This window comes from Maniola jurtina, chromosome 1, assembly GCF_905333055.1.
Source record: "Maniola jurtina chromosome 1, ilManJurt1.1, whole genome shotgun sequence".
Classification (NCBI taxonomy): Eukaryota; Metazoa; Arthropoda; class Insecta; order Lepidoptera; family Nymphalidae; genus Maniola; species Maniola jurtina.
This window is the reverse complement of record NC_060029.1, coordinates 13,188,421-13,211,964: the sequence shown is the minus strand read 5'-3', so window position 1 is coordinate 13,211,964 and position 23,544 is coordinate 13,188,421. Positions and strand designations below refer to the sequence as shown.

At 34.1% G+C, this 23,544-nt stretch overlaps 3 protein-coding genes across 4 annotated transcripts; 2 read left to right on the top strand and 1 right to left on the bottom strand.

Annotated features, from left to right (window-relative positions):
• Positions 1 to 1,622: 1,622 nt before the first annotated feature.
• Positions 1,623 to 5,291, top strand: LOC123876773 (lipase 3-like). Its single transcript, XM_045923167.1, has 5 exons — positions 1,623 to 1,827; positions 2,339 to 2,537; positions 3,195 to 3,556; positions 4,515 to 4,673; positions 4,895 to 5,291. Exons 1-5 carry the CDS (start codon positions 1,696 to 1,698, stop codon positions 5,273 to 5,275), a joined length of 1,233 nt encoding a protein of 410 aa, XP_045779123.1. The 5' UTR covers positions 1,623 to 1,695; the 3' UTR covers positions 5,276 to 5,291.
• LOC123876523 lies at positions 5,290 to 8,980 on the bottom strand. Its single transcript, XM_045922858.1, has 6 exons — positions 8,496 to 8,980; positions 7,869 to 7,991; positions 6,846 to 7,664; positions 6,568 to 6,697; positions 6,177 to 6,346; positions 5,290 to 5,405 (listed from the first exon to the last, which is right to left on the bottom strand). The coding sequence occupies exons 1-6, from the start codon at positions 8,715 to 8,717 to the stop codon at positions 5,376 to 5,378; spliced, it is 1,494 nt and encodes a 497-aa protein (XP_045778814.1). The 5' UTR covers positions 8,718 to 8,980; the 3' UTR covers positions 5,290 to 5,375.
• A 436-nt stretch (positions 8,981 to 9,416) lies between these two features.
• On the top strand, positions 9,417 to 23,530 carry LOC123874623 (uncharacterized protein PFB0765w-like). Of its 2 annotated transcripts, none has more exons than XM_045920139.1 (21): positions 9,417 to 9,984; positions 10,068 to 10,109; positions 10,190 to 10,222; positions 10,814 to 10,837; positions 10,920 to 10,943; positions 11,031 to 11,054; positions 11,262 to 11,306; positions 11,380 to 11,470; positions 11,943 to 12,028; positions 12,355 to 12,474; positions 12,545 to 13,396; positions 13,746 to 13,935; positions 14,843 to 16,242; positions 16,557 to 16,685; positions 16,763 to 16,964; positions 17,509 to 20,198; positions 20,277 to 20,543; positions 20,841 to 20,988; positions 21,901 to 22,045; positions 22,431 to 22,560; positions 22,972 to 23,530. In XM_045920139.1, exons 1-21 carry the CDS (start codon positions 9,637 to 9,639, stop codon positions 23,092 to 23,094), a joined length of 7,113 nt encoding a protein of 2,370 aa, XP_045776095.1. In that variant the 5' UTR covers positions 9,417 to 9,636; the 3' UTR covers positions 23,095 to 23,530. The 2 variants fall into 2 exon arrangements, with proteins under 2 accessions (XP_045776095.1, XP_045776151.1); XM_045920195.1 differs by having other exon boundaries at positions 22,463 to 22,560; positions 22,972 to 23,095.
• The last annotated feature ends 14 nt before the right edge of the window (positions 23,531 to 23,544 follow it).

Here is a 23,544-nt window from a genome sequence, read left to right as displayed (position 1 = left end):
ATATGGACTTGTTTTAAGTACCTACCCATTATTATGTCATTAGGGATAGCTCCGACATCAATGGTGATGATCACTGATGTATTGATAAAAATATAATAAGTAGGTAGGTAGGTATGTATGTATGATCGGTTTTGAACTTGAAAAAAAATCCATACAATCTAAAAATCATTGTTAGTTAACATAATTAAACATTCAATTAGGTAGGTAGTCTAGGTACGCAGAGGTTAAATATATTATTACTTATCATTTTTATCGTACGCATTGCAATTATAGACCGTATATTTGGAAATTTAACTAAAATACCCTTCATTGATATTACAAGATTAATAAGTACTTAGTTGACTTTGACCCATTTACTATAAAATATGATAAAAATAAAACTAATCAATGACTAATGAAAGAACACCTACTTTATCACTGAATAATAATATGTATATACCAGCCTTTTAATAAAATGGCTCTAATTAATTAGGTACTAGCTGATGCCCGCAGCCTCGCCTGCGTGGATCTAGGGAATAAATAGTTTATTTGGATAAGGATTAGTATTTGACGATAATATGATCAATAAACATAGGCTAATAATTTTAATTACTTTTATTCTATGGAAAAGTGGTTATAATGGCTAAAATATAAATGTTTGGTTTATACTATCGCGGACTTTTTTGTAGGCATTATTGAGTTCTACAACTTTTCTATAGAAGTCAACCATACATCTCTACCATTTAGGCAGCGTTCGCGAGAATCGTTAACGTACGGCAGTTTTTTCGACACCTTACCCTACAATTTTCACTACCACGAAAAATCCTATCTATTTTCCGGGATAAAATATAGCCTATACGGATTCGGAAGAATCCCTCTAAGTAATGGTAAAAGAAATTTTGAAATCGGTCCAGTAGTTTTTGAGCCTATTCAATACAAACATACAAAAATACAAAGGTTTCCTCTTTATAATATTAGTATAGATTATGACTGCTGCTGCTGGATACAGGCGGGCTCAAGAGCAGATTTCCGTAAAAATGTGACTGCGCTAGAGACATGTCTAACAGTGGACTACTATTGGTTGACGAATGACTATTTTATCGATTGGGTAGATAGCTTGTAAATATGTAGTTAAAAAACTGGGGATTTCCTTTTAACTGTAACTATTTATTTCGGTAGAGCTACTAGGTACGAGTAGGTAGGTCAAAAATGGCACCTACTTACATTTTATTAGGTAAAAGTTTTCGCTTCATTTATATTTTACCTTTTCAGGGTTCCATACCTTAAAAGGAAAAACGGAACCTTTATAGGATCAGGGTGCCTCGTGCACCGAGGGTTCCTCGGTGCGCGAGTCTGACTCGCACTTGGCCGGTTTTTTTGTTCTAACAAACCAGTAATTAGGTAGGTATGTTACCTTACCTGATTGTAAATTGAATAATCCTTATTCCAAAGCATTTGGTATATCTACGTACCATAGATCGTCGAGTGACCAAATGTTTGTGCCGCCCGCGCCATTGATATTCCACGTTACAAACAAACAAAATTAGATACAGCTACTCGTAGGTAGGTACTTACTGTACTTAGCTACTGTATTAGACCTTATCAGTTGCTAATCCTTCTTTGATAAACAATAGACATTGTTTTAAAACTTAACTGAAATGTTAGTATTGTTGTATCAAAGCATAAATAAACATCCGTGCCGAGTATTTTACCAAAATGCCGAAAAAAAAGATGTTTTTAAACATTGTTTTGTTTCTTTATGCATTAAGTTGTGTTAATTCGGTATTAGCCACGGAAGGTATAGAAGAACTCTTTAATAATATCAAGGAAGATGCTTCTTTGGATACTGTATGTATAACTAACGCTATAACTTGTAAGTAAGTTATCACTTATCAGTGAAGAAAAATATAGTGAGGAAACGAGCATCTAAGTACTATCTACAAGGATTACTTGCTCGTGTATATTAAAATTGTCATCTAAACCTATAGACGCATTGCTGAACAGATTTCGTCGCTCTAGTCTATTTTTTCCGTGCTTTTTTAACCAACGGGCAACGGGTTTTCCCTGGGTTTTCCTAATATTTAACTTTTTTGTTGAATTTTTCATCTTTTCAAATTCTGTAGCTGAGAATGCGTTTAATTTTGCTTTGTTATTGTATAATATAACATAATAATAGGTACCTACGCAGTCTGGCTGCACATATTTGCTAAAAGTATATGAATTTAAAAAATGCAACACTTCGACTGCCTGAAAGATGCACCCAAAAGAACCAGTATCACCAGTCCAGTATGGCCTTTTATAAGGTACCATAAAATCTGATAGCCACTCTGGCCTAAAACTACCCTATTAAAACTTGTAGTTCACTCTGGCACGGAAGTACGGGTACCCATGTGAAATACATCGCGTGTACACGGAGGACAAGTATGTACTGGAGCTGCATAGAATTCCTTACGGCAAACACAACGCCAGTAGAAACAACCGACCTGTGGTATTCTTGCAACATGGCCTGTTATCATCGTCTGCTGAATGGGTGTTAATGGGCACTGATAAGGGATTGGGTAAGGTATTTTCAAATCTCAGGCAGATTTTTAGGGTTCCGTACCTCAAAAGGAAAAACGGAACTCTTATAGGATCACTTTGTTGTCTGTCTGTCTGTCCGTCCGTCCGTCGTGTCTGTCAAGAAAATCTATAGGGTACTTCCCGTTGACCTAGAATCGTGAAAAGCAAGTAGACGTAGGTCTTATAGCACAAGTAAAGGAATAAATCTGAAAACCGCGAATTTGTGGTTACATCACAGGAAAAAAAATTAAAATGTGTTTCAATTTTCAAAGTAAGATATTGCTTACTATGCTTGTATGCATTGCTATTATAGAATAGAAAGGGCTTTACCTGTACATTCTAAAACAGATTTTTTTTTTTTTTGCATAACAGTTTTTGATTTATCGAACAAAATACCCGAGTACGGAACCCTCGGTGCGCGAGTCTGACTCGCACTTGGCTGGTTTTTTTTTTCTCAAATGAGAGCATAGAGTTACAAGGTGGATTTTCTATGCCAATCTCGCCCCGCATAGCCCGGCGCTAACCCGGTGAAGTGCGGTGTGTGGGGTGTCCCCCGCCTCATATTCTGATTGCCATCTCGACTTGTCGCATACTACCTAACTACCACATACTTTTGTGAGACTAGTCTAGATTTAGATAAATTATTCCCATTTTAGGCTACATCCTAGCCGAAGCAGGCTATGACGTATGGATGGGTAACGCTAGAGGCAACACTTACTCGCGCAGGCACGTCAATATGAAGCCATCTTCCTCTGTATTTTGGAAGTTCAGCTGGCATGAAATTGGTTACTACGACCTCCCAGCTATGATCGACTACGTGATTGAAGAAACTGGTGTTAAGAAACTTCAGTACGTGGCATTCTCTCAGGGCACCACAGCGTTTTGGGTTATGGCTTCGACTAGACCGGAGTACAATGACAAAGTCATAGCGATGCAAGCTCTAGCTCCTGTGGCCTATGTTGGGAATATCAGGAGTCCTCTCGTCAGGGCAATTGCACCATTTACCAATTCTTTAGAAGTAAGTACTTAACTGCACGATGTAGGTAGGTAATTTTGATCTTAAGTAGGTATGTAGCTAATGTCCGTGTGCTAACCTATGCCTTTAGTAGGTAATCTGTTGAAATTTCATCTTTTTATGTTACTTACTTAATTAAGTAATTAATTAAGTAACACAATATTCTAGAGGGTTTATAGTTAAGCGATTCATAGCACGATAATAGAATGGCGATAGATATTATAGACCTTTAAAGGTGCCCACGCACTCGAACTGAATTGCAGCTGAACTGTGCGTCGCGGCAGCACGCTGCACAATATTCTCTCCAGCCCATACAAATGCTCCATACAAAATGACAGAAATAATATTTTGCCGCACTGTGCCGCGGTCTGCAGTGCAGCGCACCGCAGCTCAGGTGCGTTGGCGCCTTAAGAAGCCGTGCCACCACACACTGTCATGGTCCTCCGACTTCCTCAACCGCCCACTTCCCGCCATCTTTTTAAGGTCGTCGGTGCAGTCGTTGCCGCAAACCTACTAATAATTGCATTGAAAGTGATTTTTTTATTTCATTTTCCATTACATTTACTAGCACCCTATCAGGTAGATCCGGTAGTAGAAAGATAATATGGCCTAAATAATGTTTATCTAACAAATAAGCATTGAAGTAGTTAGGCACCTATTTTATTTGTCAAGTGTTCTTGAAGAGGAAAAGTGTACACAAATTGGGTCTACACAAGTGGGTGATATATTAAACAGTGGTATTGTTTGAGTAAAGTTCATTAGCACCACCTAACCTATTTTATCTAACACGTCCTTAGATAATATTAATAATAGGTTTTGCTTTTGACTATAGGTGCGATCTTAAGGCTGTAGTATGTCACCCACAAAGTTTTTGCCAAGTAAGGTACCAAAACCAAAACTAGGTATAGGTTTATAGTCTAGGTTAGAAATAAATAGTTTTTAATGGAAATAAAATTTTCAGAGAATATTGCGTCTGATTGGCTCCAACGAGTTTATGGCAAATGGCTGGATTAATGACTTAGCAGGAAAAAAGCTGTGCCTGGAAGAAGCAATCACCCAGTCTCTATGTACCAACATATTGTTCCTCTTATGTGGATATAATGCTCAGCAGTTGAATAGAGTAAGCTACCTATATTATTATTTACTAGATACTTACTTTAACTTCTAGTAAGAAGAATTTCAGCAAACCTCAAACCTCAAGAATTTATTTTAAATGATGATTGCTGGATTCCGCCAAGTTTTATAAAGATGAATAGTTACAGAGTTTAAATAGTGTCAGTCACTGTGGTTAGTACCTGATCTACCAGATACCTGACTATCTTTTCCTATGCCTTGTTACAGACAATGCTTCCAGTAGTATTTGGCCACACACCAGCCGGTGCGTCCACAAGACAAATGATCCATTTCGGACAGTTGTACAAATCCAAAAAATTCGCCAATTTCAACCACGGATGGCTTACGAACAAACGCACTTATGGTACATTTACACCACCGGCTTACAACTTAAGTGCCATTACAACACCTGTTTTCCTCCACTACGGCGACAATGACTGGCTTTCTTCCCCGGAAGACGTGAACTATCTATGGAGAGAAATAAAATCCGTGATCGGCAAATACAGAGTACCACACCCGAAATTCAATCATCTAGACTTCATATTCGCCATTGATGCAAAAAAACTTATATACGATCGCATGATTAATATAATGAGTCGTTTCATTTAAATAAAAGATAACAATATATTTATTTTTCATTTAATTACTAGACACCGACATCGAATACTTATAGCACAATTTATATTATTTCAGTTACAAAATATTAACGTTAGATTTCCTTCACATCAGTCGTAGATACCTGAAAGAGAAATAAAAAAATATTTAAAAAATACGTTGTCCCCTAGTTAATATCTGAAAATAGTGGATGAGATGATAGCTATGAAATTTCTCGGATAGATATTAGCACCGTGCTCCAGAGTCCAGATGACGGCTAAGACTCTAGAAGAGCCTACAGACTTTGAGGTCTATTAAAAATAACGTACTTAATTGGTACTTAATAATAAAAAGTTGAAGTTCTTTGAAGTCAAGTTGAAGTGTTTGTTTGTACACGAGAGAGAGAGAGAGAGAGCACGCGAGAGAGAAATTAACTTCTTTGCCATAACTAGAGTAACCGGCATATAAGTTCAACCAGTGGCAAAGTTACAGTGGCAATAGGCAATGATACATCAGTCCACCGTTCGTTTGGCACTCCAATGTTGAAGTAATCCATGCGAAAAGTGTGTCTGTCTGTCTGTCTACTACCTTTTCAAGGCCCAACAGTTTAACCGATTCTGACAAATTTTGGTACAGGGTTAGCTTATATCCCGGGGACGGACGTAGGTTACTTTTTATCCCGGAAAATTAAAGAGTTCCCACGGCATTTTTAAAAACCCATCCGCTTAACCGATTTGTATGAAATTTGGTACCGAGGTAGCTTGCGTCCCTGACATTGACATATTAGGCATTTTATCCCAGAAAATCAAACAGTTCCCACGGGATCTTTAAAAACCTAAATCCACGCGGACGAAGTCGCGGGCATCCTCTAGTAAATAATAGATTTTAATAATTCATTTTAACTGTTAATACTTACAAATATATCCGATAGCGAAGATCGGGAAGAGACTGTAGAGCAAGAGGGCACGGATCTACTTGCATGGACTTTTTGATAAGATGCATAAATATCTACTACTTTCGGGTCGCGTTTCCTTTGATTTGCTATTGTAAGTTCTCTTTTTACAATAGCGCCAAAAGTTTTGTGAACTGAAAATAGAAAAAAACTCTTTTCTCTCTTAAATATTTCCTTTATCTGGAGTAAAATTTTTGTTTTCTTCTATTTACTTACGTCTTTTATGTTGTTTGGTGTAGGTATTTCTATTATCACTTTACTCCGAGTTTGCAACGCTAGTTTTCGCCTTTAATTTTGGATTTTACCATAATATTGATATCAACTAACTACTAACTAAGTACTTTACAGCAAATACCTGTTTCCAAAATTTTAATTGGATCTTGTTTTTCCTTGCAATAGTTATTTTTATCAACAAAATTTTCATCTTTCACTCTTGAGCCATTGGTTCTATGAAGTACTTGTAGTAACGACACATGCTTGAAATTCTGTAAATTAACTAAATTATTTTTTTTTGAAATTCAAGGGTGTGTCAGCTAATTAGTTATATTATAGTTTTGAAGCATCGTCGTTATGTTTAAGTAAAAATTATCAAATAATATCAAAAAGCTTATCGTGTAACATCTTAGACCTTACCTCATTTTCGCAAGCTTTTAAAGATATAATCATTTCGGAATCAATGACCTTAACACTTTCTTCGTCTTCACAGTAAGATTCGTAAGGTATTGGCATCACAGAGGCGCTGTTATCGGATTTAACCATTGTAAAATAGGAAGATGCAGATTTTCTGGTCATACTTTGAAGTTGAAGTTTTAGCGACATGTTCTCTGCTTTCAGCTGATTCAGTTCATCGTTTTGCATGTTATATTGTTGTTGTAAATAATCGAGATTATTTTTGTACATATTGATTTCCTCGGCATCTATATTGCAAGCATCGTTACCAAAATTCACAGTCTTGGCTCTGAACGATGTACATTTATTTAGTTTTTTAGTTAACTTAGATCTTCTTTTATTCGCAGTATGATTGGATCTTTTAGAATCTGTTTCGGTCGCCTTATCTTCACAGCTACAGACTTTCAGATTTTCTTTCAATTTTTTATTCATGACGTTGGATTCGTCATCATCTTCGACTATAAATCGCAAGTTATCAAATGTCATTATTTTTTTCAAATAATTTGTGTATGATTGCCAACAGTATGGCTGTCTTTCATTTACTTGAGTATTTAATAAAGGCGTTAAATTTTGTACGACAAGCGCTTGTTGCACTAGCTCCTGTTCCCACACCTTGGCCACACTTTGGACACTTTCATTGCTACAACACGCTCCTTCTAAATCGTCATTTTTGGGGAAACTAATTCTGAATATTCTTTGTGTAATTATTTTCCAAAACATTTTTATGCTTTTCAGGGCCTCTAAACATTTTTCACAGGGCCAATGACTTGTTTCAAACTCTTCCTATAAAAATGTAAGCAGGTACTTACTTGTATATCAATATTCGTTATTTTTCTAACTATGCCGAAAATTTAACTAAGTAAAGTTTGCATCTAATTACATAGTTAATTAATGAAGAATTTTTTTTTATACCGACTTAAGCTGAGCACTCCATGCATCTAAGTAACTGTAATACAAGTATTATAATAATCGTATTGATATGCTTACCTCGTCGAAGTATTTCTCAAAGTTCTCGTCATTTTTTAGACATTCTCTCATTGCATGGCACGAATTGCAAATGCTTTCTAGGACAACTTTTGATTTGCAATTCGGATGGCATCTTGGCGTAGACTGCGAAAAGTTGTGAGTTTTTTTTTACCAAGTTTAATTTTCACAAATTCCACCCTATAGCGAATGGGGCAGCTCAGGTAGACACGCGCAATGGTAGCTGTACTGCGCATGAAAACTCAGAGTGTGGTTATTAAAGCCACTTGCCTGTAGACTAATATCCATACTTCCATACTAATATTATAAATGCGAAAGTGTGTCTGTCTGTCTGTCTGCTACCTTTTCACAGCCCAACAGTTTAACCGATTCTGACGAAATTTGGTACAGGGTTAGCTTATATCCCGGGGACGGACCTACGCTACTTTTTATCACGGAAAATCAAAGAGTTCCCACGGGATTCCTAAAAACCCATCCGCTTAACCGATTTGTATGAAAGGTACCGAGCTGGCTTGCGTCCCTGTAATTGACATTTTTATCCCGGAAAATCAAACAGTTCCCACAGGATCTTTATAACCCTAAATCCACGCGGACGAAGTCGCGGCCATCCTCTAGTTTCAAATATTTTACCTTTTCATGACGTCTCCAAGTCATATTTCTCAAGCACCTAGTCACGATACGCACAGGGAGAACACAAATGGGCATATCGCTCTTTATCCAGTCCCTAATGTACCGGTCCCGTGCCTCAATATCATGACTCCATGCTCTCACATCAAAGCAAGATTCATATGCCTTTAATTTCCCCTCGTTACGTGCGATCAGTTTCAGTTTCTTCTGGCCCGTATAAAACATTGAATTAGATTTTTCATATTAAATAGCTGTGCTTTGTTTACTATTCATACTTGAACATGTAGTTATTATAAATGGGCATGCAATTTCAGCTTGCTAATTTTAGTGTAATGTAAAATTATGTTCACAAATCAATTTTTTTTGATTAACTTGAATAAGATAATTGAGTTTTCTAAACCTGTCTTGCTAATTTTCTCGTGAAATTTTGAGTCAAAACATCCAAAACCGTAGTCCAAAACATCGTCAAAACTTGTCCAAAACTGATTAAAAACTAATTAGACATAAGTCAGTGACTGACATTAAGTAGGTACATCAAAGCTACCAAATTAATGATTATTAATCTTTATTAATAAAACATAAATAAATACTTAATAATATGAAAGGTCACGAGGATCTTATTGATGAATAACTACTTTTATTTTATAAAATGCAATGTATAGATGAGATTATGAGATTAAAAAAAAAATTGACTTACAATTTGTCTTATTATACGAGTACCTACCTACCTATTTATTTCATAAGTAGAAATGTAAAATATAGTGAGTATGTAAAACCTAAAACCCTTCGTAAAACCAGACATAACTATGAAAACCAGTTCTGTAGTACTGTTCTGTCCAACCATTGAAACTTTTTGAGTTTTCTTTCTGCAAAGACATAGATATAAAATTATTCAAATAATGACATTCTATTAAAAGTCACCATTCCGTCTAGATTTTAATGACAAACAAAAATTTGATATTCTCGTTGTTTATATTTTTACCGTAAGTAATGAGACTGCAAAATAATTCATAAACAATCATTACACAATGCACAAAACGAATGGTAGCAAAAAAAGCTGCCTAGCTTGTATACGTCTATATGTTTAGAAAAATACTTATTGATAGTTATACATCGATGTTGATAGTGGATAAAGTTACTGGCGATGTCATTTATAACGAAAAGGGAGCGTGTATTCAATGAATACGACCTGTTCGATCTACCAGCGAGGAATGAAGGCAAGTTGAAGGCGTACGCATCATGCACAGACGCGAGAGCTTGGTCCCACTTTTGTTCAGATAAATCCGAACACTTGGTGGAAATCATTAAGAGAAACAATGAAACCGTTCGACCCAAGTATATACCAACTGATGTGATCGTCAATATGCTGATGACTGCAAAAAATGCCGAAATCGGACGCCTAAAACGGAAGATTGAAGAATTTGAGCAAATGCTCTCCGCTTATGACCAGTTGGATCTCACTTGTGAACAAAAATGTGACATCGCAAACGCGGTAAATAAAATTTAACTAAGTACATATGTTTTAATTGTTTCTCCATTATAAATGCTTTCCTCAATCCCTCATACACATTTCAGCATGCGGCAATAAAAGCAGCGAATAAAGAATTAGATGATATGGTAAGAGAAATAAATAGGTACAGCGCTAGTAATATTAATTTTAAATGGTTTTTTGTAATAATGAAACCTGTTTATTACAGTGTTTGGATCTGGACCTGTCTGGATTTACAGAGGTGATCTTGTAAAACATTCTTTGTAGTAGATCATGATTGTCATACTTGCACCCTTTGCTGGAAACCATTAGTTGTTGTGATAATCCAGGGTATAAAATATCTCCATTCCAAATTTCAGCCAAATCCGTCCAGTAGTTTTTGCGTGATTGTGTATGTTTGTTACTCCTTCACGCAAAAACTACTGGACGCATTGGGCTGAAATTTAGAATGGAGATAGATTATACCCTGGATTAGCACATAGGCTACTTTTTATCCCGGAAAATCAAAGAGTTCCCACGGGAATTTTAAAAAACTACATCCACGCGAACGAAGTCGCGGGTATCAGCTAGTTTATAATATTATTAGCATTAGAATTAGCATACAAGAGTTGAAGGCTTGATCGACTTAAGTCTGTAGACTGTAATATTTCGAATCTTTTACCATGTCACGACGCGACGTCTCCAAGTCATACTTCTCAAGCAGCTGGTAAGGGATAAAAATGATTTTTTGAATAACTGATTTTAATGAGTTTGCACTCAACGATACTGATGAAATTAATCCAGTAGATTTTGCCTCTGAATTTGATAATAAAATATAAACTCTATTTTACAGGGCATAGATTCAGAAGCTTTTGAGGTAATGTTCTTACTCTTTGAGTTTATCAACATTTTTTTTCAAAATAAGTATACGAGAAATTAACAATGAAGTAATTTTTCAGACAGGAAAATCCAGAGGCGATGAGGTAATTATTTACTTTGCAGAAAATTTACATTTTATCTAATTACTTACCTATATTTACGAATTTTAATCTTCGTCTAATTTTTTTCAGCTCAGCAGATATGGTACAGTAGAGGTATGTAATAATACCTAATACTTTGTTTTTTTCCTCACTCTATGCGTCGGATTTTTCATTGCTGAAGCCAGCTTTATCACTATCTTTCTTTTATATACTAGGTCATTCATTATAAGTTAACATGACGTGTACTTACCAATATTCGCTTTTCCTAAAATACATATTTTTTATATAAATTCATAAATCAAAATGTTTATTACTTCATAGACAGGAAAGTCCGGTGGAGGAGAAATGAAGACCCAAGGCGAAGAGGTAGGAACAAAATTACCTACTTTTTATTAGATTTTTTAAATTTAAATTTTTAATCCTAAACAAATGGTTATAGTGGACTTTTGATAAAGAAAAAGAGTCAACGCCGAGGAAGGAAACAAAAAGTATTCAAGCTGGGCCACCTTGCACTTGCGACGCAAGCACTTGTAAGTAACCGTTGTATATAATATGCTTACTATTTACCAAAAGCCTGATAAGAAGTATCAACAAGGGGTGAAACGTTGTAAACGGAGTTGGATTGACAACAAATCCACAAAAGGCATCCGACAATATAGTGAGAAAACTTCTGGGTTAGAAGTTAGAACACGCAGAGAACGACAGCCAATGAAAATGAAGTGGGGCCGAGGCTACCCTAAGCAAACTTAGAACAACATACACATAGATTGAGATGAGGAAGACTTCTCATTCCTATGTATAAGTTATATAGATAGAGATGATTTAAAATGTGGACCTACCTCAGACCACTGGGGGTTGGATTGCACAATTTTACTGTAGACCAATGGGATTGATTTGTATCATCAGTGGACGTAGAATTTTAACACGTAAAACTGAAAACGTGACTGGATTGTTGAATTAGCGTTCAAATATTTATGAATAAATAGGATCACCTTTTTTCAGCTGCATATGATACTCAAGTCGATGAAATGCAAGAAACAATCATTAGTAAAGATGCCAAACTGAGTGCCATGCAAAATACTATCGCTGTAAGTTAACACCACTTAATACACTTCTCTTTCACTTTTAATATGGGCACCTTCAAGCCAAGAGTGAATAGGCAACTTCTAGGCAAAGGCTGCATCATCACTTACTAGCAGGTCTGATTGCAGCAGAGTGCTAGTTTGTAAATTAAAAAAAAAGTTTTTTTTTCTTTGAGATAAAACCAAAGTAATGCAAGAAATTGCATTAAAATTGGCCCCACAGTTTTAGAGGCAAATGATGTCACACATTTACGACATCTAACCTTATGGCTATAAATAGTGTCTGTTCAGTCGTGGGTAAAAATAGTTTCATACTAAAAAAATTGTTTCAGGTAATGGAGCATGATGTTTGTGAACCTTATTGTATTTACGCTCATATTTATACCGCATTAGAAAAAATTTTTGGAACTTTATGTCAGAACGGGAAATACAAACAATATTTAGATTTATTAGTGAGTAACCTTTGATTTATTCATTTATTTAGATGTACGAAATAACTTTTTTAACCATAACTGCTTTTAGACTGCTGGGAAAGATACTAGAGGCATTGATATTAAAGGGAAAATACTTTTTAAAATGAAAGTATTAGAAAAGTTTAGCCTTGCTTTAATAGCTCCTTGCTCGCAAGAATTTAGTCGGGCGTCAAAGGATTGTTCATGCATGCGCGCTGAAGTTGTAACAACTTTTGCGTTAACATCTGCAGAAAGTCAAAAACCGAGCTTAGACAGTAAAAGAGCCCAGCTTGTTGCTGATATTATGGACAGTCAAGAAATGAAAGAAATGCTCAGTAAAGAAAGTTTGTGTCTTAAAATTGAAGATGAGCAATTTGATGATTGTTGCGGTGTTGATAATTACAGTATAGATATTGCAAATCTCAATCGTTTGAAGAATTTACAAGCCAATTACGACGAACTATTAACATGTTATGATAATTTGAAACATGAAAGAGACTGTCTATATTTACGATGTCAAAATATGGCTGATTTAGAACATGAATGTGAATGCCTAAAAAATAATTTAAGAGAATACAATCAATTATGGACAGAAAAAGAGTATTATCGGAAACGCTCTGAAGACCTAGATACATTAAAAGAAAATTTCTTTATATTATCAGAAGAAACATCAAATATTGAAACAAAACTTAAAGCTGAACAGGAAATAAATAAAAATAAATCTCAAACCATTGACCAATTAAGAAATGAAAATATAAAACTAGAGAAAAAAATAGGAGATACTTCTTTACAGTTTGAAAAACAAAAAAATGATTTAATTTGCAAATTAAAAGAGTACGAGTGCAAAATAATGTGTCAAGATCAACAAATTAAGAGTTTATCTGATCAAATAGATAAACTACTCGAACAAGATAGAAACATAGTAAGGAAATTAATAATATTACTTTTATTTCAAGCGTTATGGCATCGATTCTGATGTCTTTCTATAAATTAAGTTTAGAGTATCTGCATCTTTTTCGTTTTAAAACATAAAACTTTACACTTTTTACTTTTTTTAAAGACTAAATTTTAATGCTACTCTACAAACACTATGGCTATTCAAGACTGGCACCTAAAGTTATGAGGTTTGACAGTTTTAAATTAAATTAAGTTTGTCTGTCCTTTTCTTATTACATTCGTAAGAAAAAAATACGAATACTCTAAAATTTAGTTACCTTCTTAATCAGTACTACTGTCCTTTGTTATTTATTTATCACTTTTTGTTGCAAAAGATACCGCCCAACGAAGATACATTACAGTCAGTGCAATTAATTAATGAAATCGAATCCCAAAAAGAACAAATCAAAAACTTAAAGGATGATCTATGCTCTAGCGAAGAAGAAAAAGAGTATCTCCAAGAGGAATTTGAAAAGAAACTTGAACTTATAAATGAACTCAAATGTGATGTTGAAGACTGGAAAAGTAAATATATTTTAACTAATATTTTATCGCTTAATGTGTATTTTATGTTTACCACATTTTAATTATTCTTTTTTGTTACCTGTCATATGTGTTTTGTCGTGCAATAAAGTATATACTTACATACATATTATGATCGGTTTCCAAAAAGGAGGAGGTACTCAATTACACGCGTATTTTTTCTTAAAAATACCTATTCTCCTATTTCTACAAAGTTTTGAACCGATTTACATGATTTTTAACCGATATGATAGGAGACGTTCGCGAGATGCTTTATAAATTATTCGGGTTCCAACTTTCAACTCCTCAATTCTGAGGGTGTAAAGTTATCTCCTACTGTGTCTATCAACTGAGTAGATACATGATAACTTTATCATTATTCATTATACTCCGGGTTCCAAGACTTCCAACTCCTTAACAGCATCCAAAGTGTGGGAAAACAGAAACTAGGTATTTAAGTATATTGAATTATGGGTGCCTAGTACAGATTCCATCAGTACACTGTGGTTCCCAACTCCTCCATCTTGATTATTTGATCTTGATTGATTGATTTGAAGTAGATTATTACACCAAGCTTTGGGGACTGAGAAACTATTGATTATGAATCAATAAGTCTGAACTACCTAAAAAGCTTTTAAAATAAAAGTTCGTTTCGAAAACTGTTTGTTGTGTTTCGTTACAATATGAGTACTAAGTATAAAAATAATTATGTTAATGTACCGGGTAGGCATGAAAATAAACATTGAACTGTTAACAGTTATCATTCGCCAGTTTTAACGTACGTGTACAAACAAAAAATATTTTTATATTTAGTAGTCGCATATCATATAAAGTTGCTTTTTGAAAATAATTTTTGTCTCAATAATTTTTATTATAGTTACATAATATTATGTTTAATTATGCGTTGTAGGTAGATATGAGGAAGCTCTAAAGAGTTATAATTATTTACAATTGCAAGTAGATGAACTACAGGACAAAAATTCAGTAATGAGTCAAGAATTGGAAAGCAAAACAAATGCAATAGATAATTTAAATGGTCTCTTATGCAGTAAGTCCCGTGAAATAAGTAAGTTAATGGAGGAAGTCGACCATAAAAAAGATGAAAATATTGGTCTTATTAAACAAATGCAACTAAGTCGTGAAAGTTTCGATAAAAACATAGATTCACTTATGAATGAAAAAAGAATTGCCATGAATTCCATTATTATGGCTAAACAAGAAAGTATAGAAATGTTCAAACATCTAAAAGTTAATGACGATACAAATCAAGTAGATCAAATGACAAAAATCAATAATGGTAACAGTAGAAAATATCTTATGGAAGAAAAAACGAATGAAATAATTGATAACGATATCTTATTAATGGAAATTGAGTTACTAAATGAAGCAAATTATGAAAACATAAATATTCTTCAGCATGAAAATGTGCAATTGAAACAATCATTTGATTTGGCTAAGAAGGAGAGTTTAATATTAGAAGAAAAATTAATTAATCATGAAAATTTACTAGAAAAATTCGAGACATTAAAAAAATCTCATGAAAATCTATTAAATGAAAAGGAAACTCTTCAAGTTAAATTAAATCGCAGTAAATATGAGCTTGATAATTTACTCCAAGACTTCCAATTAACAAAATCAAAGAGTGAAAGCTTACTGAATCAATCTGAAGACATCAAAGAAAAATACGCTAAGTTAAATAATATATATCAAGAAGTGCTGAAAGAGAGAAATATTTTACATAATTTACTATCGGCCAAAGATTTAGAAATGAAAGATTTGATTCAGTCTTTACACTTCCTCAAATCCGAAAATGAATGTTTTAACTTAAAAGTGCAAGAAATCTCAAAACTGGAAAAAGCTGTAACTGAATTACAAAATAAATGTCACAAATTATTATCAGAAAAAAATACATTACAAAATGAATTTGATATTAAAATTCGAGAAATAAATGACTTACACAACAATCTAGAAAATAAAATAGAGGAGAATCAACGGTTACAAAATCAAATAAAAACTCATCAATCTCGGGAATTGACAGTCAGTAGCAGTATTACTGCTTTAGAAAATGAGAATCATAACATGCAATTAAATTTAGATGTAGTAAGAATAGAAAACATTAATCTGCTTGATAAAGTGAAACACTATGAAAACCTAGAAAACGAATACAAAGAACTACAACAATCATATAAAAAAATTAAATTGGTAAACGAAAATCTTCAAAATGACTTAGTCAATTTGGAAAAATTACATAATCAACATAATGAATATTTAAAAAACTTAGAAGAAGCTCTTGTGCATTCTCAAGAAGAGGTACTTAGTAAAAATTAAATTTTATTTGTAGATACATATATTATGTAAACAAACATAATACATCCCTGTCCATACTAATTTTATAAACACGAAAGTGTGTCTGTCGTCTGTTCTCGGTCTTTTCACGGTCCATTCGTTTAACTAATTTTGCACAAAAATATTTGTAATCCCGAGGCAGAGGCTACGTTTTATCCCGGAAAAATTAGAGTTCCGATAGGATTTTAAACAACCTAAATCCCTAAACCCACAAACCTAAATAGTTGAAGTCAAGGGTATAATTCTGTTGGAAAATAATATAGTTGGCTTATTTTTAGAACATATCCACAACACACTCTGCTAATAATTTTTATGCGGATTTGAAAAAAGAAGTAGAAAAATTGAAAGAAGAGAGGCTCACTAAGCATATAGAGATGAAAACTTTAATGGAAAAACTGGATGAAACGGTATTAGCCTACAACATTTATTTTATACCTATTTTGTTCTTATCATAACCTATTTATTTATTGTGCTTTTGATGTAGGAATGCATTATAACTAATCTTAATGAAGATATTCTTGCTCGAGACAAGAGAATATCAATTTTAGAAAATCACATTAATGAATTACAAGTGGAAATAACTGCCAACCAAAATAATTTGATTGAGGTTGTAAAATCTGGCGAACAATTAAAAGAACTTAGTTATGAAAAACTTAACCAATCTGTTAAAAAACTCGAAGCACATCGTAAGTCATAAACTTCTGTTCATATTATGTCAACATTATCACCATCTCAATTCTCGAACTTTCACCGGTCCAATACTGAGCACGGGTCTCCTCTTAAAATGATAAGGGTTTAAGTTATAGTTCACCACGCTGGAAAAGTGGAGATTAGCAGACTTCACACATCTTTTAAAAGAACTTTCAGTCAAGAAAGTTTCCTCACACTGTTTTCCTTGACCTTGTTTATCAAGTGATATTTAATTAGATCAAAACTTAAAACACACATAGCTTCGAAAAGTTAGAGTTACGTTATACAGGGATACCCTGTACAAAGGTTTTGTACCTTTGTACAGGGTATCCCTGTCACGATTTTATTTGGAGGATGTTAAAAAATTATTTAAAAATTTAAATGCAAATTGAATAAATAATCATGAGTAGCAAAAAAGATTCCTAATGAGTTCCTGATAACAGCTTTGAATATCTGCCAGTTTCATAACTTATATTTTGTTCTGTTTTGAACAGTTTAATTCTAGCAGCATATTACTTACAAAATCTTATTTTTGTACAGAATCTCGTGCAACACATAATATGAAATTAGAACTTGCAAAATTACAAAATGAAAAAGAAAGTCTTGAAGATCAACTTTCTACCACAAAATCATTCACAGAGGAAACACTAAGAGAGAAAAATCAGTATATTATAATAATCAACCAACTTCAACGTGAAAGAGAATTAATTATTTCTGACATACGGCAGCTAGAAACTAGTTGTATTGGAGATAGTAATCTTGTGCTAAATAATTGTTCAACTAACGAAGTGCTAACTTCATTAAATCGGATTGGTAAATATATAAATAGTAAAAACACTTCCTTAGAAAAAACATATCTCAGTGTACAGGCTTCTTATCAGTTGCTCAAATCTAAAGCAGATGAAGCTAAAAATATAGCTGAAAAAGAACAGCGAAAAATCATAAATGAAAAAGAACAGACTAGAAAAGAAAGAGTAGAAATAGAAAAACAACTAGAGAATTTGAAGGCTAAAATGAAAGAGGAAAAAGTTAATTTTGAAAAAGTTATAGAAGATTTAGAAGGTGAAATGCTAAACCAAAAGTTAATATTCGACAGCATAAAAAATTCAAAAGAAGATCAATTACTGAAACTAATAGAAGAAAATGAACTGCTTCGAGGTCAATGCGATAGCTACGATGTAGAAATAAAGGAATTAGAGCAAAAACTTCAAAATGCATTCGAACAAAAATCTAAAAATGTAGAGATGTTAGAAAATACTAAAAAAGAATTAGAAAAACAAGAGAATTTAGTCACAGTACTTCAAACACAGATAGAAGATTTAATAAATAAACCAACCCAGCAGAATGCAGTTCAAACTATTGTATTTGTAACTACAAAAGATAATGAGTGTCAAACAGACATGCCCCACCATAAATTTAATGTGGAAAACTCAATGTTAAGTGACGATAATAAGTATAAAGATGTTGAAATTGTAAAAATGAATGTCGATAAACGTCCTACAGCTAACAATTCAAATGAAACCGAGTCACACAAAAATTATAAGATTTCAGATATCTATCCAATAGCTCCGCCAGTTAATGAAGTTCAAATACTTACAGCAAATGTTGAACCTACGATAGATTTTGTTAGAAACATTTATTTAAAATATAAATTAAAGAGATTAAGTCCAGGAAAACTGGAGCAACATTCCATAGCCAGTCTACAAGAGACAATATTTGCAAATGGTAATGCTCAGGGTTTATCTCCAAGTGATGATTTGATTAGTAAGGCTCACAGTCCTAGAAGTTCAGACTCGAGAAATTTAAATATTCAATTGAGTCAAAATAAAGACAGTATTATTGACATTTATAATACTCAAATTTCCACTAATTCAACTAAAATAACTGATGATATAAATGCTATTTATACAGATATGAGCAACAAAGAAGGTATAAGTCTTATGACAGATTTAGAAAATAATAATCAAGATTATGATAACACGAATACTAGTCAAACAAAAGATGGTAATTTTAATGACTCATATCAGGCAACAGAAAAAGATTTATTTGTTATTTATAAAGACAGTGACAGTATTTTTGATGGAAGAGAAATACCTACAAAATGGAAAGATACGAATAGTAGACAAAGAACAAGGGAAGGGAAATCTAGACATTCAAATGTAGAAGGAAACATAAACATTGAAGAAAATACTAGTGATGACAGAGATGATGACAGTATGAAACCAAAGCTTAAAATAAATCTGCCTAGAGTTGTAAACGATAGTCCTTCTTTTATGACTAATTCTGACGATGATAAAAAATCTTTAGATTCGTACTCAAATGCTACATACGCCTCGCCTCAACAGATTTATTCAAAGACTCATAAAGATCCAAATCATTTAAAAAATTTAAATTCTGTACCCGTTACTTTTGGAAATCAAATTAAACAAATTTTTCCAGAGAAAATGACTAAACACGAATATTTTGATAATAATCATTCTGAACATAGTGTTCCATCTGATACAGCAAAAATTGAGAAACCTGTGAAAAAGAAAATAGTTTTTTCTCATGATTCAAACCACAAATTATCTCATGTGGGAGCTACAGTTGAAGTTTTACAAAATACCATAAGTGATAGCGTGGACGACCCTTCAGAGGATTTTAATGTTAAAAGTAACTATGGATTACAGTACATTTTAAATACTGTGCAAAATGAAATTAATCCAAATAATATCAAAAACTTGAATATAATTAAGTCAGTACATAAAAGTCCCAGTGATGATCAATTTAGTAATGTAGGTAGGTCAAGTCAATCAACACAATTAAGTCCATTAAAAGTATCGTCAATTGAATATGGAACAGAATCAACATATAGTCCACTGCCTACTAATTCGGTAGAACGTGGCACGTTGGTGAAAATGGATGACGTAGACGATTATGAAAGTAAAATTCAAAAACTTACTAAGGCATTAGAAAATAATGAAAAATACTACAAACAAAAAATAGAGGCTGTAAAAGCGCAATACGATTACAACGTCCAAAGTATAGTCAACGAACATAACCACGGAGTCAAAAGTATACAAAATCTCCATGAAGAAAGGCTGCACGATATTAACACAATCCATGAGAATGAAGTAGAAAACCTGAGGGCTATGAGTATTGAAGCAATGCGAAAAGCAGAAAAGCTTCAAGTGGAAAATCGCTGTCTGAAATCTAAGCTTAGCAATGATGCCCTAATAAACCTGAACGAAGTAATAAATCTTAAGATATTATCGGTTAAGATTGTTTATCCTTAAATTAAATCCAATAATGTTTACAAGTTTTTTTAGGAGCCAATAAAAATTCCTTCTACTGATTCAAAGAAAAGAAAATGCCGATGTCGCGTGAATAGTAGAAAATTAACCAAAACGAATGTGGAAGCTTTTAATGTGAAACCGAGACAACGATCTCACGGACCCTGCACTTGCTCTCTAGACATGAGTATTTCAGACACGATACGTAGCATTTTTGAGCAGGTTGATGTTGACCAAAGAAGAATGGCGGAACAGTCCTATCTCAAGTATATCGCTAACAAGATTTTAGATGGCAATGTTGAGGTAATAGCAAATCAGTATTAATCTTTTCATCATATAAAAATTCAGCTTCTATATGTTTGTATCCGTAAAAATCGAAAATTTGCCGATGGATTACACGCTGAATTTTTACATGATTTTCAACCACGATTTTCCTATTATTTACTTACCTAATAATTAAAATCAGGCTGAAAATCGTGTCTAGGTTTATCTAGTAATATCATAAAACTCAAGTATTAATAGTATCTTAAGTATGAGATAAATTCATATAATGGGGTCCCTAACCTCCATAGCACAGTTGTTTTTGGTTTTTTGCTATAGATATTGGATGCACAAGAACTATCTTTTTTACATCTCAAAGTGTGTCGAACATGGAAAACAAGACTAAACAAAGACGAGGCTATGCAAATGAAAATTGACACCCTGGAAACTGAAGTGATCAACAAACACCGACAACAACAAAAACACAGTGTGTATTGATTATGATTATAGAGAGAGAGAGAGAGAGAGAGAGAGAGAGAGAGAGAGAGAGAGAGAGAGAGAGAGACAGACCTTCATTATATATTTTTTTTAAACTGAAAGTTTCTCTACGTACTGTCCCCAACACAGGGAGAAACGATCAGCGACTATGAAGATTGAATCATGGTGGCTTAGGGAGATAACAGGTAATAGGTGTAAAAAATCTTACGTCAAAGTATAAAGTCTTGCTAATTTAACAATTTATCAAACTTTAAGGGCGTCTGGCAGGGGATTGCCACGACACTAAGGTTGAAATCTATAGAGCGCACTTTGACTTTGCTTAGACTTAAGTTTCAGTTAAAACGAGACAGATTTATGCCAGAGGCATAACGTTGTCTCGTACTAACAGTGTTTTAGGTCTGAGCAATGCATGTGCGATCTATAAGATCTCAGCCTAAGTGTCTAGTAATGAATGACGTGATTTCTTATACTATTCCGAAGAAAATATTAAAAAAAAGACTTTATACTTTTACGAAGGTTTGGCCCTCGCTGACTGTCTCTCTATAAGCGCTACCCAAAATGCGCTCTACATCACCACGTTCGTTTTTTCATTCCACGTTTCACGAATTAAAGCCTCATTTCAGACATTTGTTAACCCATATGTAATTCTGTGATAGGATGCTCTTGACCTGACCTAAATCTTCAAATACGAATCCCTTCTAAGTTCTAGTAGATAAACTTACACCTTCCTTGTGTCTAATTGACGAAAGAGCCTTAAATATACCAGTGAAAACGCCGCTCGTTATATCTTAAGAAAACTGTAGTAGATCTCTGAAATTTTTTTACCTGACGCCAACTCTACATACATTTTTGCCAACTTTACATACATTTTCGCCAACTCTACATACATTTTGTGTCTCAGTGGCTGAAATAGATCGCAAGGTAGCCGAAGAATTGCGCCGGCTGCAAGAAGTCCGCGAAGCTGTGTGCTTTTCACCGCATGAGTGGCGCGACAGCAGCACCGCCTCGCCTCTACCTTCAGCTATTGGTGCAGTCGAAAAAAATGTGTATGTATGAAGCAGAGTAAAGCAAATTGAGAAATTAGCTCGCAATTTAAACACGGCTCAAGATGCCGTCTTGTGCATTTGGATGTACCTAGTAAATATACACTTACCTATACATTTAGAAGAGAATATATTTTTGTTTATTTCTTTGCTAAAAATGATCACTTTCGGGCATAGTCAAAACCTGAAACGGACCTCCTACATCGATGTAATAGCTTTCTTAGACTAGTCAACTCTGTGACGTTTGTCTATTTTGTCTCCATCATAGTCGAGTTAGGTGTTTCTATATGGACAGTGGTTATCAAAAAGGATATTTTGTTTTTTTATGGCGTGGAACTATCACATAAGGCATTGATATGCATTTGACTTAACCTGTTAATTTGTGCAGTGGTAACTGCAACACGAGCTGTGATATCGCAGTGAGGGAGCGGCGGTCGGCCGGAGACCTAACTCCCGGATTAACTGGTGCCGTCACCACAAGCTGGAAACGGAAACGGGCTAAACTGGAGACCAGTAGAGTAAGAACCTTTATCCGAAACTAATAAGGCATAGACTGCGGCTAAATTCACTGATGACTGCCAACACGGTAAAGGTTGGCAGCGTTATTCGGCTAATCCCTAATTTCAGCAATCAAATTAACTATGGTTTACTTAAACATTTTTTTGTATCAGATTAATCAGAGTAGTCCAACGGGTTATTACGAAGATGATGTGGCAATGGACGAGGCATATGTGTAGTTCGGAGAACCAATAGACCTTAGAGTTCAAGGTTGGTGGTACTTATGGTGACCTCGCACCAGAAGCGAGAGACTTTCCACTTGCTGGACAGATGACGTGCGTTGCACCATTGCCGTACCAACTTTTACCAATTAAGCTTATGAATAGTTGCAGGAGCAAACGTTTAAAAAAATTGTAATGTCTGTATTGCAGGCAGTCCTAGCTAAGCTGGATGGTTGTGAAGGACATCGAGATAAGGGACTCGTCAATGACGAGGCCCCTACTCGTCTCAAACGGGCACAAGACCGACACATTAGTCGGACGAATAAGAAGTGACGACAATTAATGCATGTTATAAATACATATAGACAGTAGAGCGCGAATAAGAGAACATTATTTAACAATACTTACCTATTATTTACGACCATTTAGAATAATGTGGCTGCTTCTGTTGTTCCTATACTTCTCGAAACTAAATTAAAGGTCTATCTATCCTTTTCCCGAGGAAGCATCATGAACGGGATAGCATTACATAATCGACCTGTCATTCTATTTTAGAAATTGTATACAACAGAATTAGCCACAACTTCTTTGTGGACTCATTCTATTTTTCTTTGTCCAGTATTGGTAATAATAAACGGTGATGGTGTAAAATGTTATAGTAAGTGTTAATTTTTGGATTATTTTTTACATGTGTTTTGATAAATTATTTATCTATGTAATTATTAAGTATCTTGTAATGATCCTTGATTAATTTATATTATACCGTAGATACATCAGTCGGTA

What these genes read in the sequence shown, in the direction of transcription:
- LOC123876523 (XM_045922858.1), bottom strand. Translation starts at nt 8,717, where the DNA reads ATGTTTTATACGGGCCAGAAGAAACTGAAACTGATCGCACGTAACGAG. An exon ending in TTGAGAAATACTTCGACGAG is followed by an intron (nt 7,665 to 7,868) that starts GTAAGCATATCA and finishes ACATTTTTATAG; the next exon opens with GAAGAGTTTGAAACAAGTCA. An exon ending in CTTCGCTATCGGATATATTT is followed by an intron (nt 5,406 to 6,176) that starts GTAAGTATTAAC and finishes TTTCTCTTTCAG; the next exon opens with GTATCTACGACTGATGTGAA.
- LOC123874623 (XM_045920139.1), top strand. Translation starts at nt 9,637, where the DNA reads ATGTCATTTATAACGAAAAGGGAGCGTGTATTCAATGAATACGACCTG. An exon ending in GCAGATATGGTACAGTAGAG is followed by an intron (nt 11,055 to 11,261) that starts GTATGTAATAAT and finishes ATTACTTCATAG; the next exon opens with ACAGGAAAGTCCGGTGGAGG. An exon ending in CACTTGCGACGCAAGCACTT is followed by an intron (nt 11,471 to 11,942) that starts GTAAGTAACCGT and finishes ACCTTTTTTCAG; the next exon opens with CTGCATATGATACTCAAGTC.
- LOC123876773 (XM_045923167.1), top strand. Translation starts at nt 1,696, where the DNA reads ATGCCGAAAAAAAAGATGTTTTTAAACATTGTTTTGTTTCTTTATGCA. An exon ending in AAGATGCTTCTTTGGATACT is followed by an intron (nt 1,828 to 2,338) that starts GTATGTATAACT and finishes TAAAACTTGTAG; the next exon opens with TTCACTCTGGCACGGAAGTA. An exon ending in ATGCTCAGCAGTTGAATAGA is followed by an intron (nt 4,674 to 4,894) that starts GTAAGCTACCTA and finishes GCCTTGTTACAG; the next exon opens with ACAATGCTTCCAGTAGTATT.